Source organism: Argopecten irradians, chromosome 1 (assembly GCF_041381155.1).
Source record: "Argopecten irradians isolate NY chromosome 1, Ai_NY, whole genome shotgun sequence".
In the NCBI taxonomy this organism is placed as follows: domain Eukaryota; kingdom Metazoa; phylum Mollusca; class Bivalvia; order Pectinida; family Pectinidae; genus Argopecten; species Argopecten irradians.
Window position 1 is genome coordinate 34021591 of NC_091134.1, and position 16254 is coordinate 34037844.

A 16254-nucleotide genomic window follows, 5' to 3' on the forward strand; every position below is an offset into this window, starting at 1 on the left:
AGTCCTAAGGTCAACAGACAAAATAAACCTAAACCATATATTTCTTTTGAAAATATGAGTTTCTTTACATAAAGACCATTATTTTACCTTGTTCATACATGTAGCAGTTAATGTCATTTCATCTCCTATACTATAGCATCACACAGGGAACATCAATGTGATGTTCAATCAATTAGATCAATATTCAAAGACAAAACACTATAGCATGTTTCACCATACTCTACATCAAATATATTGTACGTATCTAAACATCAACTTGTTTTCCTGACAGAACTGACATCAAAACCATGTTGTTTTTAGTTGTACTTTAACTCCCTGTGTAATTCAAGTTTTTGTTCTATTTTCTATTTTCAAAGTGAGATCTCTTAATGTTATATATTCAAGCATATATATGCAAAGCCTTCAGGATTTACCACTTTATATTGTGTTTGGTTGTGTTGCGTTTGATATGGGAGAGAGCTGGAGTACCCAGAGGAAACACATCAACCTAAGACCAGAAGCTAGTGAACTATTCAATGACATGTGGGGCCCAAGAGGTGGGGAGTTTGTGAAACAATGTTGGACTAATAGAATCTTTCACCTCCTTTGTGGAGAGACAGGAGAATCTCAGCCCGAGGGGTAAGATTCTAAAGTTGTGAAACACGAGGATGTCCTGCCTCACTCCAAAGAGGGTTAATGATTCTTCTTCTCTTACCCTATATGACCATGTGCAATGATATTGTTAAGCTTGTCTTTACCCTAGGATGAGATAAAAAAATAATCTCACATCGGTAAAATTGCGGATATCCCTGTCTGGTAAAATTGTGGATATCCCTGTCCTTTAAAATTGTGGATATATCCCTGTCCGGTAAAATTGTGGATATCCCTGTCCGGTAAAATTGTGGATATCCCTGTCCGGTAAAATTGTGGATATCCCTGTCCGGTAAAATTGTGGATATCCCTGTCAAGTAAAATTGCGGATATCCTTGTCCTGTAAAATTGCGGATATCCCTGTCCGGTAAAATTGCGGATATCCCTGTCTGGTAAAATTGTGGATATCCCTGTCCTTTAAAATTGTGGATATATCCCTGTCCTTTAAAATTGTGGATATCCCTGTCCTGTAAAATTGTGGATATATCCCTGTGCGGTAAAATTGCGGATATCCCTGTCAAGTAAAATTGCGGATATCCCTGTCAAGTAAAATTGCGGATATCCTTGTCCTGTAAAATTGCGGATATCCCTGTCCGGTAAAATTGTGGATATCCCTGTCCGGTAAAATTGTGGATATCCCTGTCCGGTAAAATTGCGGATATCCCTGTCCGGTAAAATTGCGGATATCCCTGTCCGGTAAAATTGCGGATATCCTTGTCCGGTAAAATTGTGGATATCCCTGTCCGGTAAAATTGCGGATATCCCTGTCCTGTAAAATTGTGGATATCCCTGTCCTGTAAAATTGTGGATATCCCTGTCAAGTAAAATTGTGGATATCCCTGTCCGGTAAAATTGTGGATATCCCTGTCCGGTAAAATTGTGGATATATCCCTGTCCTTTAAAATTGTGGATATCCCTGTCCTTTAAAATTGTGGATATATCCCTGTCCGGTAAAAATGTGGATATCCCTGTCCTTTAAAATTGTGGATATATCCCTGTCCTTTAAAATTGTGGATATCCCTGTCCTTTAAAATTGTGGATATATCCCTGTCCGGTAAAATTGCGGATACCCCTGTCCGGTAAAATTGTGGATATCCCTGTCCAGAGTAAGAAAATCTCCTATTTCCCTTACTGGTTTAAGTGCAACTGAACACCGTATTTGACACAGTAAGTGCCCCCACCCCTAAAAGCATCCCTACCCCCTCTTTTTAGGCCTCAATTTCACTTACATTAAATTACATGTAAATGCAGACTGAAAATATTAAAACTGTGTAGATTTAATTACTGTACATAAACCAAAAATATATTTTGGATAAACATGAAATTGGAGGCCTTGTGATTTAGCAGATATTTTTAACCTTTACCTCAGGGTTGTGCACCTATTGGTATAATTCAACACTCCAGCCTTTGGGCTTTCACTTCAGATGATACTTATAGAAGAGAATGGAGGATGAGAGAGTTTGGGGGGGGGGGGGGGGTGTCTCCATACAAGCATTTTAACATAAGTGTTGAACAACTTATGGCGCTCTCTAGAATTGCTATGGTTTACACTTAGCTATATATCACTGTACTGATTTCACCTCAATGCCTCAAAGATCAATTGAAAGTTTGGAGGAAAATTCCTCAGACAGTCTAGTAAGAAGCTTTTCTTGAAGAAAAATATGTCTGTATTTTTACGCCTGAAGCGAATATGAACTTCTTCCATGAATATCTTTATAGCACCAGGCACAGAATTGTAATGATGATCTGTAAATGTTGGAGTGTACAATATACATGTATAATTTTGTAAACAGATAACTCTGTATTATATGTTTTTATAGCAAACAATTTTAGACTCAAGTGGTAAAGATTTTCATGTTGTTTTTTTAGAAGTCTTAATTTTTGCCATTTATTCTGAGATACATTATACAATGTCACAGGTGTCGAAGACAATTGGAAGTTGACTCTTTTTACTTATCAATTTTAGAAATCAATATTTTTTACCATTAATTTGAAGAAACATTATACAAGCCATGTACTTTGAAATTGTACATCAATTTATGTTCATTTTCAATGTTCATTTTCAATGTTCATTTCATGTTGCTAAGTTATGAAGTTTGCGGAAAATGAAGTTTTATTTCCATGTTAGTAATTATGAATGCGCTACATTTGATACTTTTCATCAGGATGACATGTTAAATTACCATTATAATTGACCGGTCTTTTACATTCAAAGGTCAAAAGTTTTCATTGGTAGTGGTGAAAAAGTGAAGGAATTTAGACACAAACTATTCTTTACATAGTGAATTTAGACACAAACTATTCTTTACATAGTTAACCTGTTGAAAATCTCGCAATTTTGTTATCATATCAATAAATATGAGAAAAAAACTTCAACAAAGAAACCACATTGCTTCTACTAAATTCGCTATCAGTAAAAGTATCCAAATTTTTCTTCTCAGATTGCAGGTGAACACACATCTGCACTCTAACTCATTGAATTTTATGAGAATATAAAAGACGTAATCTGTCCGCCATCAGTATTATAAATACTGTTTATTTCTGTGAAGTGATGTCTACCAAATTTACACATAGAGTTTAGAGATGTAGAAAAATGGCAGAAATGGCGGACTTATCATCATCGAGCAGGAACAAAATTTGGTTAATGCCCGATTTATCTATGCATGATGGATGTTTTGTTGCTCCATGGAAGAAAAACATACGAACGGGTTATCACATCATGTTCCCATCGCCTAATAGCTGGCTCTTTTTAATACCACAATTCTATCAATCATAGAGGAGATATCAACTGTAGGCTAGAAGAACCACTTTATTGAAATAACATTCTGGGGCAGAATTTCAAGGGGTACCAGCCATTGTCTGATGGTATCAGGGATGGTGGATAATGTGTTGGCCTTTCTGGTGATGAGTACATTACACTGTTGACAGCTGCTGATACTGGCAGCACAGGGGCTTGTGATATCACACTGATCTTCCATCTTCAGATCCCTGTGTTGGCCTTTCTGATGATGTGTACATTACACTGTTGACAGCTGCTGATACTGGCAGCACAGGGGCTTGTGATATCTGGCTGATCATTCATCTTCAGGTCCCTGTGTTGGCCTTTCTGGTGATGTGTACATTACACTGTTGACAGCTGCTGATACTGGCAGCACAGGGGCTTGTGATATCTAGCTGATCATTCATCTTCAGGTCCCTGTATTGGCCTTTCTGGTGATGTGTACATTACACTGCTGACAGCTGCTGATACTGGCAGCACAGGGGCTTGTGATATCTGACTGATCAATCATCTTCAGGTCCCCGTGTTGGCCTTTCCGGTGATGTGTACATTACACTTTTGACAGCTGCTGATACTGGCAGCACAGGGGCTTGTGATATCTGGCTGATCATTCATCTTCAGGTCCCTGTGTTGGCCTTTCTGGTGATGTGTACATTACACTGTTGACAGCTGCTGATACTGGCAGCACAGGGGCTTGTGATATCTGGCTGATCATTCATCTTCAGGTCCCTGTGTTGGCCTTTCTGGTGATGTGTACATTACACTGTTGACAGCTGCTGATACTGGCAGCACAGGGGCTTGTGATATCTGGCTGATCATTCATCTTCAGGTCCCTGTGTTGGCCTTTCTGGTGATGTGTACATTACACTGTTGACAGCTGCTGATACTGGCAGCACAGGGGCTTGTGATATCTGGCTGATCATTCAACTCCAGGTCCCCGTGTGTTGGCCTTTCCGGTGATGTGTACATTACACTGTTGACAGCTGCTGATACTGGCAGCACAGGGGCTTGTGATATCTGGCTGATCAGTCATCTTCAGGTCCCCGTGTTGGTCTTTCTGGTGATGTGTACATTACACTGTTGACAGCTGCTGATACTGACAGCACAGGGGCTTGTGATATCTGACTGATCAGTCATCTTCATGTCCCCGTGTTGGTCTTTCTGGTGATGTGTACATTACACTGTTGACAGCTGCTGATACTGGCAGCACAGGGGCTTGTGATATCTGGCTGATCATTCATCTTCAGGTCCCTGTGTTGGCCTTTCCGGTGATGTGTACATTACACTGTTGACAGCTGCTGATACTGGCAGCACAGGGGCTTGTGATATCTGGCTGATCAGTCATCTTCAGGTCCCTGTGTTGGCCTTTCTGGTGATGTGTACATTACACTGTTGACAGCTGCTGATACTGGCAGCACAGGGGCTTGTGATATCTGGCTGATCATTCATCTTCAGGTCCCTGTGTTGGCCTTTCCGGTGATGTGTACATTACACTGTTGACAGCTGCTGATACTGGCAGCACAGGGGCTTGTGATATCTGGCTGATCATTCATCTTCAGGTCCCTGTGTTGGCCTTTCCGGTGATGTGTACATTACACTGTTGACAGCTGCTGGTATTGGTAGCACAGGGGCTTGTGATATCACTTTAACCTGGTCTATCTTTGTGAGCTGAACTAAAGCAATATTAGAGCCTATGTCTGAGTGAGCTTGGTCTATCTTTGTAAGCTAGTAATTTAGATTCTGAGTTTTAGTGAACTTGGTCTGTCTTTTATGGTCATTCAAAGCAGGGTCTAACTCTGTATAAATCCATATGAATCACATTGTTTTGTGTTCTTTTTGAGGGTTTAAACAGTAATGAGACAAAATATCTTAAATTGTATATATACAAAATATCTTAAATTGTATATATACATGGGTTGAACTGTAGTGAGGTAATAGCTGGGCACTATATCTATCTATCTGATTCTTATCTATGTCTGAGCTTTTAAATTGGCTGGATCTCAGAATGACCATATATTGTTGCTGAGTTCGGGCAAGCTTAAAACCCCTGATTTTATGGAAATTCATATATCTCTCCCATTATTGTAAGTAATACATTGACAATTATATTGATTATGCTATTCATTGTGGTGACAGTGAGTCTGCCTACAAGTTAATGATGTGTACATAATTAAGCTGTTTATTACTTGTTTTGTGGTAATCTATATGTTACAACGACATTGATATACAATAATATACAAGAGGGTCATTCCGAGTCTGTCCTGTGGGACATGTAATTTTTATTTCAGTAAGAAAACAAATGCCCTCTGCTTAAACCCATGAGCATATAGAAATTCTAACTGTATTTTAAACTTGTCTCTGTTGAGAGACAGAGGTTGCAAAGTGATTAAGAAGTCTGACATTCTACCACAAAATATTTTCAACCTTTGAAATACTGGGGAAGTTCCAAGACATCGAGACATTTGTTTTATTTGGTTAATTCTTGGTTCAATACCACTTGTTGACATTTGCATCAATAATTGGTTTTTTTATTTGGCATTAAAACCAATTTTTCTTGTTGACATTTGGGCCAACTGTTCAGCAAAGCAAAAAATTCTTTGGCTTTTTAATTTTTTCAATTCGACAATAAGAGCAATGATAATTCGATCAGCATTATAGGAGATAACCTTCATGATCCTTTAAACATTATGCTTTTTTGTAATCCATGGTCAGGTAATTGCAGGAATGGAATTCAGAGTTGCTGGAATCTTGATATTGATATTTCTTTCCAAATGATGCATTGTGTCTCTTTGACCTTTTAGATTTAATGAATTGCAAAAAATGGAAACTCAATGACATTATTATTACTCCTTTATGTTTCTCAATATTGCTGATACTAAAAACTGCTGCAACAAAACCATGAATGAAAACCAAAGAGAAAATATGATTGGGAATCCCAGCGGGATTACATATAGATGTAACACAAAACATCATATGTGTATGCAGTTTTATTTCAAACAAAGAATAAAAACTTTTCATTAAATAAAACTTGAGATGTGTAACAACAACTAGACAGTTAACAAAAAGATTCTTTTCAACTCAAGCCATTCTTTGACCTTCATTGTTATTGAATTTTGAATTGCACTAAAGTTTTGTTCTTTTCATAATTGTGTAAACTTATAATGCTACACACAAACAAAATATTATTTAAATTCAGTTAAAACTTTTAAATACTAATAATTGTCACCATGGCCTAATTGTAACTTATTTATCAATAATTCAATTTTGCTTTTCCGAGCATTTTCATTGGCTTAAAAATTTACTTTATCAGCCCTTAAAGGAAAAAATGGTGTGGCAGTTTGTGACGTTGCTTCTGATTGGCTGAGATGACAGCATAATGATTTCATAGACAAAATGGAAACTCAATGACATGATTATTACTCCTTAATATTTCTCAATATTGCTGATACTAAAAACTGCTGCAACAAAACCATGAATGATAACCCAAGAGAAAATATGATGGGAATCCCGGCGGGATCCCGGTCATATTTTGTGTTATATCTCATTAACATAAAAATCTATTCCAGTTAATCCTTAAATAAATGACTTTGCACTTTCATCACTCAGAAAGATCATGCTTCAAGGTTACTGCATAGTCATTTATATTAAAAAACAACAACATTACTGTGAATGCAATCTATGAATTTCTTTTCTTTTAGGCGTATAAAAATGACTTTTGTAACATAATGAAACTTACCCAAAATGCTGAGCTTCCTAAACCAGGATCCCGGTTGGATTGTAAAATCCCGCAGGAATGCCACCAGATTTGGTTTTCCGGCGGGATCCAACTGGGATTTCTGTTAAATTTTCTCTTGGGAATTAATGGAAATGGAAAAAGCTTAGTCGTAACTGTTGGCAATAATTAAGCTTCATGATTATAGATAGACTCTTTTGGCAATGAGCTTTATAAATGTAGATATACTGTTGGCAATAAGCTTCATAATTATAGATAGACTGTTTTAGCAATGAGCTTTATGAATTCAGATAGTCTCTGTCAGCAATAATAATGTTTAAGCATATAGTATGTTCTAGCAATATTTTATAATTTCAATCAGTAATAAGTGTATGCGAAAGCCATTTGTCGACAAAAAAAACCTGTCTTTGGAAACTTCTCTTTATCATTGATAGTTTTTTTCAACAATAAGCTTATCAAGTTTGTAGATATAGACTTTGGCAGTGAAATCTTAATCCAAACTGCTCATTGTCTGTTAAAAAAATAAGATTATTTGAATGTTCAGTACTATTAAGTTTCCTCCAATGATTCTTGCTGACTTAAACTTATCTACGGCCAGCTGACATATGTCAGCGAAAGCTTTACAGATAAACTTTCCCCAGATTCTCAATTTATCTTACGATGTTCAATAACAAAATAAAACCTTAAAAAACTGCATTCTTATAGAGAAATATTTTTAGTGATAATATGTCAATGATAGAAATAGGCTCACACAGATGGTAAGATCATCGAGACCGTTATGTACTCAAAGTATGAGACAGACGTCATGTAAAATGGTGGTTAATACCAATACAGAAGGAATTGTAATATGTGTAATGTCAGACAGTTAAACAATCTATCAGATTTTTATCCTGCATACCATTATTGTTTATATCTGATGGTTGTAGGGGATGCATTCTTAGAAGCACAAAGGAGCACTTCTGCCGTAACATGTAAATATTTGTAGGCACGTTTTAATTGTTTTAGGAGTCCATGGCTGGGCTCATGCTACCCATTCGCATTTTCGTTCATAACGAATTGATCTGGCTATTTGCTAAAATAAATTCATCCTAATTCGCAAAAAATGCTAAAGTTTTTCTTTACACACCCAATATCCATTCACACAGACACAAGCTTGAAACATAGTTTTTTTAGTCGCATTGGTTTCATAGCAAGTCTAAAACAGTTGATAAATTATTAAGTTACCGTACCATATATATTTTAATTTTGAAGGGATGTAAAGTAACAATACGCACGACGGAGTATGGTTTAATGAATGATCAGGATCTTTTGTATGTGTGTACCAGGTACTTTTCAATTGATGCATAAAATACATTATTTGATGCTTCTTAGAAAGTAAATGTTTTTCATTATGAAATGCTGTGAATGCACAATTTGCTAAATGAAATTCTTATTTGCTAAAGAGAAAAAAATCACTTTCGCAGCTTTTGCTAAGCAAACTTGAAAGTAAGTGTGAGCCCAGCATGGATATTTGCAGTTTGAAATTTTTGCGACATGGATTTTGAAGGTAGATACATTAGACCATTTCTCATTATTTCACGGGTCAAATTTTCGCTATCATAATAATGTTCAGCAAAATTGCAAAAATATCATCCCCGCAAAAATATGTGGGTGTACAGTATATGCTGGTATATAATTGGTAGAATCAATAATGGCTGAGTGCCCAAAGTCATTATTTTAGATTCTACCAGGTTAGTATAACACTATATTAACTGCAACAGAATCAAAAGCCTATGATATTTACTGGAGGCCGTGGTGGCGAAGTGATTAAGATATCACAGTAAACACCTGGATAGCAAGATTGAAGCCTATCCCCAACAATTGTTAGGTATAGAACTTTGGTTAACCAGCCATTTTTTTAGAAGGAACACTGCACCTGGCATGTCCTTAAATGACACCGGTTGTTAATAGAGTCTGAAAGATGAAAACAAAGACTCAAACAATTATTTTTATATTATGTATATATGAATTCCATTTTTAAGAATGTCAGTTGCATCATTTGATGTTAAATGCATGTTACATTGCAAGAAGATCAAAGGTTCAAAGAGATCGCCTTGAGGAACTCCATGTCGGGACATTCTAATAACACCACAGCTAATACCTAGGTAATATTGTTTCATTTCTAAAAAAGAGGAACTTTACAGTCAATATTTCAATTATCGGCTATCATGTGACCATATATTAACTAATGAGAAATGCAAGAAATCAGGATTCTTTATGTCTATAATTTCAGGGTGTGTGTACGATTCTGGACCATGGTCAGACTGTAACGTGTTGAGTGGACAGCGGACTAAGACTAAAACATTGGTATCAGGTGACACCAAGAAGTGTAGAGTAGAGAAAACAGTGTCCAGAGTATGTGCTGGACCTAAGGGTCAAGGTAAGTTATCCATATAGTGACCACAAGACTGTCCTAAAGATTGAGTCTATACAGAATGGTTTACATTGTAATTGTCATCAGGTGCGGTAGTATTTTCAAATTGACGATTTCTCGTATGTAGTTATGCCTCATGTTTGAAGAAGTGTGTGCTTCCATTCAATGTGGGAGGCAAACATCATAGCATATATTAAGCAAAATGCAAAGTCACCTGCGGTACCCAGATAGTTGAATAACGTGTGGTGTGACCATTCCATTATCTGGAAGGAGTGAAAAGATCTGATAGAAGTTAGGAACAGAAACTTGCTCTATTTAGCTGCAATAATACATTTAATAATTTCCATTTTTTTTTTAAAGTTTAAAAATTTTAACTTTTTCACATATCTTAAATAAATTTATCATTTTCAAGTAAATATTTATTCCTGTTGAAGATAAATACTTGATTGACATCTTTCTTTGACACCGTTTTCCAAAAAACAGACTGTGTGTGTGGCATTTTCCCACTAAAACCACCCGACACTACAATGCATTATATTTATGATAAATGAGCTCCCCGCACCCACTGGAAGTTTAGACTGTAGCAACACCAGAGGGCAGCATTCTCACACTGTCACATTACAACCAATCAAAATTGTTTACTGAACTTTAGCGACCTGACCAAATGTCACTGCCACATAACCTCCCTATCTGTGGATATAAAGCTCGTAAGGCCAACCTAATTTTCTGGCTGAATTATTCCTAGCTATTGCTGATTTGGCTCATTTTACATTTTTATTTTATCTACTACATGATGGATGGCTGTAGAGGATGTGTATCTGGTACACAATGCCATGGGCCCTGATTTGTAACTTATCTATGTATATATGTTTGATAGATGTCAGAATAAAGTAAAAATAATTCCTGTACCTATCTATGTATATATGTTTGATAGACAGAATAAAGTAAAAATAATTCCTGTACCTATCTATGTATATATGTTTGATTCCTGACAGAAGAAAGTAAAAACTATGTACTGTGTATCTTCTCAGTTATATTTGACCATTCAATTTTAAATATTGAAATAAGTTTTACAAATCTTTTACATTTCTTTGTATCATTAAAGGGACATTTCACGCAGGCTAATTCTTTTACATAACCAAGAAGCAAAATATAGCATAAGTGTATTGTTCTAAATTTCTTATGAAACATATAACATAAAATATTGACAAATTCCACGTCATTGTTTAGTATTTTAATTGATACCGTTGTAATTACAAATCGTTGATCAATACCATTAAGCAGGTACAATATGTACGTTGTACCCATATCCGAGCCAAAGTCACGCAAGTTAAACAAATGAACTACATAACCACTGTGAAGGTGATAAAATGATTTTTAGGCAAGAAAATTCACCTAATAAGGTAAACACACTACTGTCAGAGCGATTTGAGCAGTTCTAGACAAAAGTAGCATTACTCTACGAGCAAGGGACAGGGTTCGGCATACAATATGTTTGACCACAATGTGTAATGACGGAAAGCGAGTGAGTTTGAACATTTCACACGCATTTCACCACCATGGGCTTTTCTGGCATATCACAGTAAAACCGACTGGTCTAATTTCCATTAGAACTGGGTTTTTTCCTATATATGTACTAATTTTAATGTTCTCTTAGACCGAATTGTGCCTTTAATGTGTGCAACAATATGTTGTTTTCTCATTGGTATTACACTCCCTAACAAATGCATCCTCAATACTCCATGGGTTCAGGTCACTGCATTACTATCTTTATCTGTAGAGATTAAAAGTGATCACAACACCTGGAGTATCAAGGATGAAACAAATGATGCATTGATCAAATTTTTTTCCCCAAATTCCTCCCTTGTGGATTGGTATCCATTGTGACGTCATTATTTTGTGACTGAAACTCACATTGTTTAATCTGAGAGGTATGGCATTATGCTTACAAACATGTGACGGCATAATACATAACTACTTGTAACATGCAAATACAGAATCATTCACCCTTGATATTTCAAAATGAACTGTTCTTGCTTTAGAAGTAGAACAGTTCAAATCTATCATTTCTCTTATTGAGAAGTCAACTGTTAATATTACTTGTGGTTTATTTCCACAACAGATAGATGTTTCTTTGGGCCATGGCAGGACTGGGAGGAGTGTCGAAATGGTGTTCAACGAAAACAACGTGAAGTTCTTCAAGGGGGAGATAACTGTCAACGCAAAAGTGTTAAAACCAGATCATGTTCAGAGGATTCATGATTAAACAGAATAAAAAAATAAGAGAATTTATTTTATTGCAGCTGTGATCTAACAGATGATGCCTAGTCATAAATATCTTTGATACATATGCACCTGCACCTTGATCAAAATGTTTGGTTTGTCAATATTCATAAAAGATCTGGTGAATTTTCTACAGGTGGGTTATTTGAAGGTGTTAACGTTTAATGATTTTTCATTCATTTTGATGATAAAACTTTAAACTATTTAGTAAAAGAAAAAGAAATATGCAATTTATCAAAAAGTCTGATTGATTTACATATGTGCTTTTAAAACAGTGAAATATGAGAAAAAAATATTTTTGTTTTCTTTATATGAAAGAGATCATTTTACAACATTTAAATTTTTACTGTAGGATAGAAACAATCAAAAGTCAGAAAGGCAATTACTGTTATGAAATATGATCAATTTGTTTTTATATAAAAAAAACTCTATAGAAGTGACTGTGAAAGAAGGATAATTGAGATAATTATCTCCCCTGCCAACCCCATTCAGCTTACAATCAAAATTCACTTTGGCTAATATCAAAGAATCCATCTCATCCGCCACTAAATCTGGGATGCAAAGGGAAAACTGTCTCCTCTTTCAGCTTACAATCAAAAGTCCCTTCTGATAAGTTGTCTGATAAGTTCAAGCTTCTTAAAAAATCATGAAAAGACTTCATCCCTCAACCCATTTGGTTATCATTAAAAAAGAAATGTTTTACACTCATGTAAAAAACATTGTGGTATTTGTAGTGGTTGATGGTGATGCTAATGTGGTTCACAATAAGCATATACATTACAAGTTTTATATAAATCATCATTTTCGTTTTAAATCTTAATTATTATATTCTTGTAACTATTTTGGACATTGTAGACCAAACATGAGGTTAATATGATGTTATAATAACCTTGTAGAATCCAATGTTAATAAATTATGATGCCTTGAATTATAATATTCTATATTCTACCAAGTCAGTGTAATGTCATATTAACCAAATCAAAGGTCATATCTGACGTTATTAGATCTGAGAAATTATGTTTGTGTTCGATATTAAACAGGTCCAATATAAACCATAAATATTGTCTTGTTGATGTGTTTATTAAATTTATATAAACCATATATATATATATATATATATATATATGATAAATTTAAAGAAAAATCCTTAGGGACGAAATCTATAAGAAATAAAAACAATAACCACTAGTCAGTCGTTATTGTTTTTATTTCTTATATATATATATGTGTGTTATCATTTTGAATTTATTCTGTGTTTAAAAACTTAATAGTTGTGTGCATTAACCTGCATTTTTATTCTGGAAGACAAATTGTTGTAAGAAATAACCGGTAAGCATAAGATGTTCATTTGTTGCTATGCATTACATATTACCATCGATACTTGAACATCATGCTATTACCCATTTGTCATACAACTGTAACATCAATGACAGGACATTAAAAAATCCAAGATGACGGCCTCATAGATCAATGTTATCAGGGGGGTTGTCTACAAATAGGACCCCCACACCACCACTTTTGACCTTATATCATCTCTGAGAGGGGGTCTTATTTGAGGTGAAATATGGTTAGTCATCATACTGTATATCAACCTTTTTTAATGACTTAAATTCATTATTTCCTTATGCACCACAAATTAATTTTCATCTGACCATGAAAATGGCAAAATTAAATTACATGTGAAATTAATATGTTTGTTCCAATTTTTGATATCAAACCAATGCACTAATTGATGATGTCATTTTATTGTTGTTTTATAGATATTTATCTAGTCATTTAACAAAGACAATTAATATTTCATGTGAATATGTATACAAGTTCTAGTACTGTACCTTGTAGATGAGACTCAATTTTTTGTGTATCAGGTTTTCTTAAAAAGACTTTTTTTTAATATTTCGTTATGTATTATTTGCATATAACTATGTACTGTATCAAAGATTTTCAGAACAAGAGTTATCTGTGAATTCTAAAAACGAAAAAAAAAAAAAAAAAAAAAAGCTTGTGCCACTGTCAGGCTTTGAACTGGCAACACTTTTATAAGATGGTAAAATGAATACTCTACAAGTCCACGAATAGAATTTGTACAGGTCCACCTTGTAACCAAATGGTAGACCAAAATATTTTATCTGCATCTTTGTACCAATTTTCTAATGGGTTACCTCCCCTAATTGTTTGATTTCATATAATTTTCTTTACAAATTACAAGAATGTATTATATATCTTATTGTAAATTATACTCAACCAACCAATTTATATAGACTTGTCTGTACATGTACATTCAATCTATTTGACCATATTATCTTGTCTTGAAAAATTGTTAAAGCCAAAGTGTTTTCAAAGTGTTTAGATCCAGTAATAAGCTTTTTGTTTTTTGTTTATTTTTTATAATGAATTTTTGACATTAATGGTGTAATTTCAGCAAAGAAGTGTTTTGATCATATTTCATTAAAATTATTATAGTTTAGATGTAAAGTATGTTGTAATGTTGAGGTTGTGTTTTGGATCTATTGTACAGACATTCCATTTAACCAACTTTAGATTTGGGTACTTTCAGTACTTTGATTAAAAAGTAAATATATGTATATAAAAATAATGATTTCTTATGAAAAAATGCTGAAAACTAACAACCTTCAATAACTTTTCAATGGTACCAATGTTTCCATGTAAACCATTTTATCAGTAATAAATAAAAGAAAAATTATGATTTTTATACATACATATATATATGTTATTCCAAAAACATTTTAAGCTATCCAACATGGTATTAACTATCTCGGTTTATATAAGTTACCTCCCCTTATTGGTTGGTTTTAAATGTATCATGCTTATACAATAGGTCTTTTTCTATACATAAATATAAGTTGTATGTTTTATTAAATTGAAATGTGTTTGAAAACTGTTTTATGATAATAAAATATATAAATATTAAAACTGTACTTGATTTTTGAGAAAGTTTTAAAAGAATCTTGTATAAACATGTGGGATATGATTCAAATTAGTGACTTTAGATAAAGTGTATTACTAATGATAACTGTGATAAAGCTTCATTCGTCACAATATCACATACTATTAGGATTCATAATGTTAGCAATGAACAAACTTCCCAAATATCTTTGCCTTGGAATCGGAAGAGCAGCAAGAACATATTCTTACATTCTGATAAATGAGTTTACCTAAGGCAGACATGGAGACAGGCTAGGTGACAATCAGTGGGTGGGGGTGCAGACTAGGTGACAATTAGTGGGTGGGGGTGCAGACTAGGTGACAATGGGGACAGACTAGATAACATGGAGACAGACTATAAGCACGTGACTCGTTTTACTACGTTGTTACTACAAAAAAACACGTGTTTTGTACCATTTGGGGGAATATCCCCCGCGGATCGTGGTTTCATTTCCAAAGTTGGGAAACAGATTGAATTTCATAAATATATATTTGCATTTATCTTTTCACCAAAGCGTTTGTTATATAAAGGCATAACGAATTTTTCATTAGGGTTTAAATGGCCGTGTACTATTAATATTGGTTCAATCTTTAGGATGAAAATCCTCCCGGGACGTGGTTTTACCTCCAAAGTCGGGAACCACATTGAATTTCATAAATATATATTTGCATTTATCTTTTCACCGAAGCGTTTGTTATATAAAGGCATAACGAATTTGTAATCACGGCTTTCATGTATACACATACATGTATGTATATGAATAACAGTTACACGTGTTAATCAAGTTTGAGAAAACTACCCTCGAAACTATATATTACCATATTTATTCATATGGATTTTGTAATTATCTATTATGACTGTTTAAAAAGTAATACTTTGGAAAAAAAAGGCACGTAACATGTGGATGATATAACTTTTATTACTGATATTGTCGATACTGAATGCTTTTATACAATTTTAAATCATATTCACGATATGCATCCCTAATAATTCAACTTTTACTGCACATGTGAGGACAAATGAACACGTATACATGTTCCTGGATTTAAGGAATAGATGTTTATTTTGTTGAGGTTATGAGGGTATAATGATAATGATAATTACATAAAATTTACACGGGCTCCATTATCATTATACCCCCATAATTATATTTACAGTTTTTTAAGTAAATGAATATCATTTTTCCCGCGTCAGTTGCATATTTTTTTTTATTAAAATACCCATATTTTTTCTCTCCGTCATCGTCAACGAATTCGATTGAACAGCTTATTGGAATCGAGTCATTCATATGGTCCCGCAAAAAGTGGGGTGATGACCTCACGTTGCTACGCCATAGACTATTCACGTAACAATAGAATCGCCGCGCGTGTTGTGCTAACATTATACACTAATAATGACAATACTAGAAAGCATGGTTATTGAGCCCATGTCAGTGCAATCTGTAAATATTATGTTATAACACGTGTGCATAA

The 16254-nt window shown here is 34.4% G+C and overlaps 1 protein-coding gene across 2 annotated transcripts in view; it reads left to right on the forward strand.

The window, feature by feature from the left end:
• The window catches only part of LOC138325050 (uncharacterized), a 68602-nt gene extending 53833 nt beyond the window's left edge, over nt 1–14769 (forward strand). For both annotated transcript variants that reach the window (XM_069270413.1, XM_069270420.1), the window contains exons 9-10: nt 9415–9561; nt 11678–14769. In XM_069270413.1, the coding sequence (XP_069126514.1) occupies nt 9415–9561; nt 11678–11817 (287 nt within the window). In that variant the 3' untranslated portion in view covers nt 11818–14769. The remainder of the gene's footprint in view (nt 1–9414; nt 9562–11677) is intronic.
• The last annotated feature ends 1485 nt before the right edge of the window (nt 14770–16254 follow it).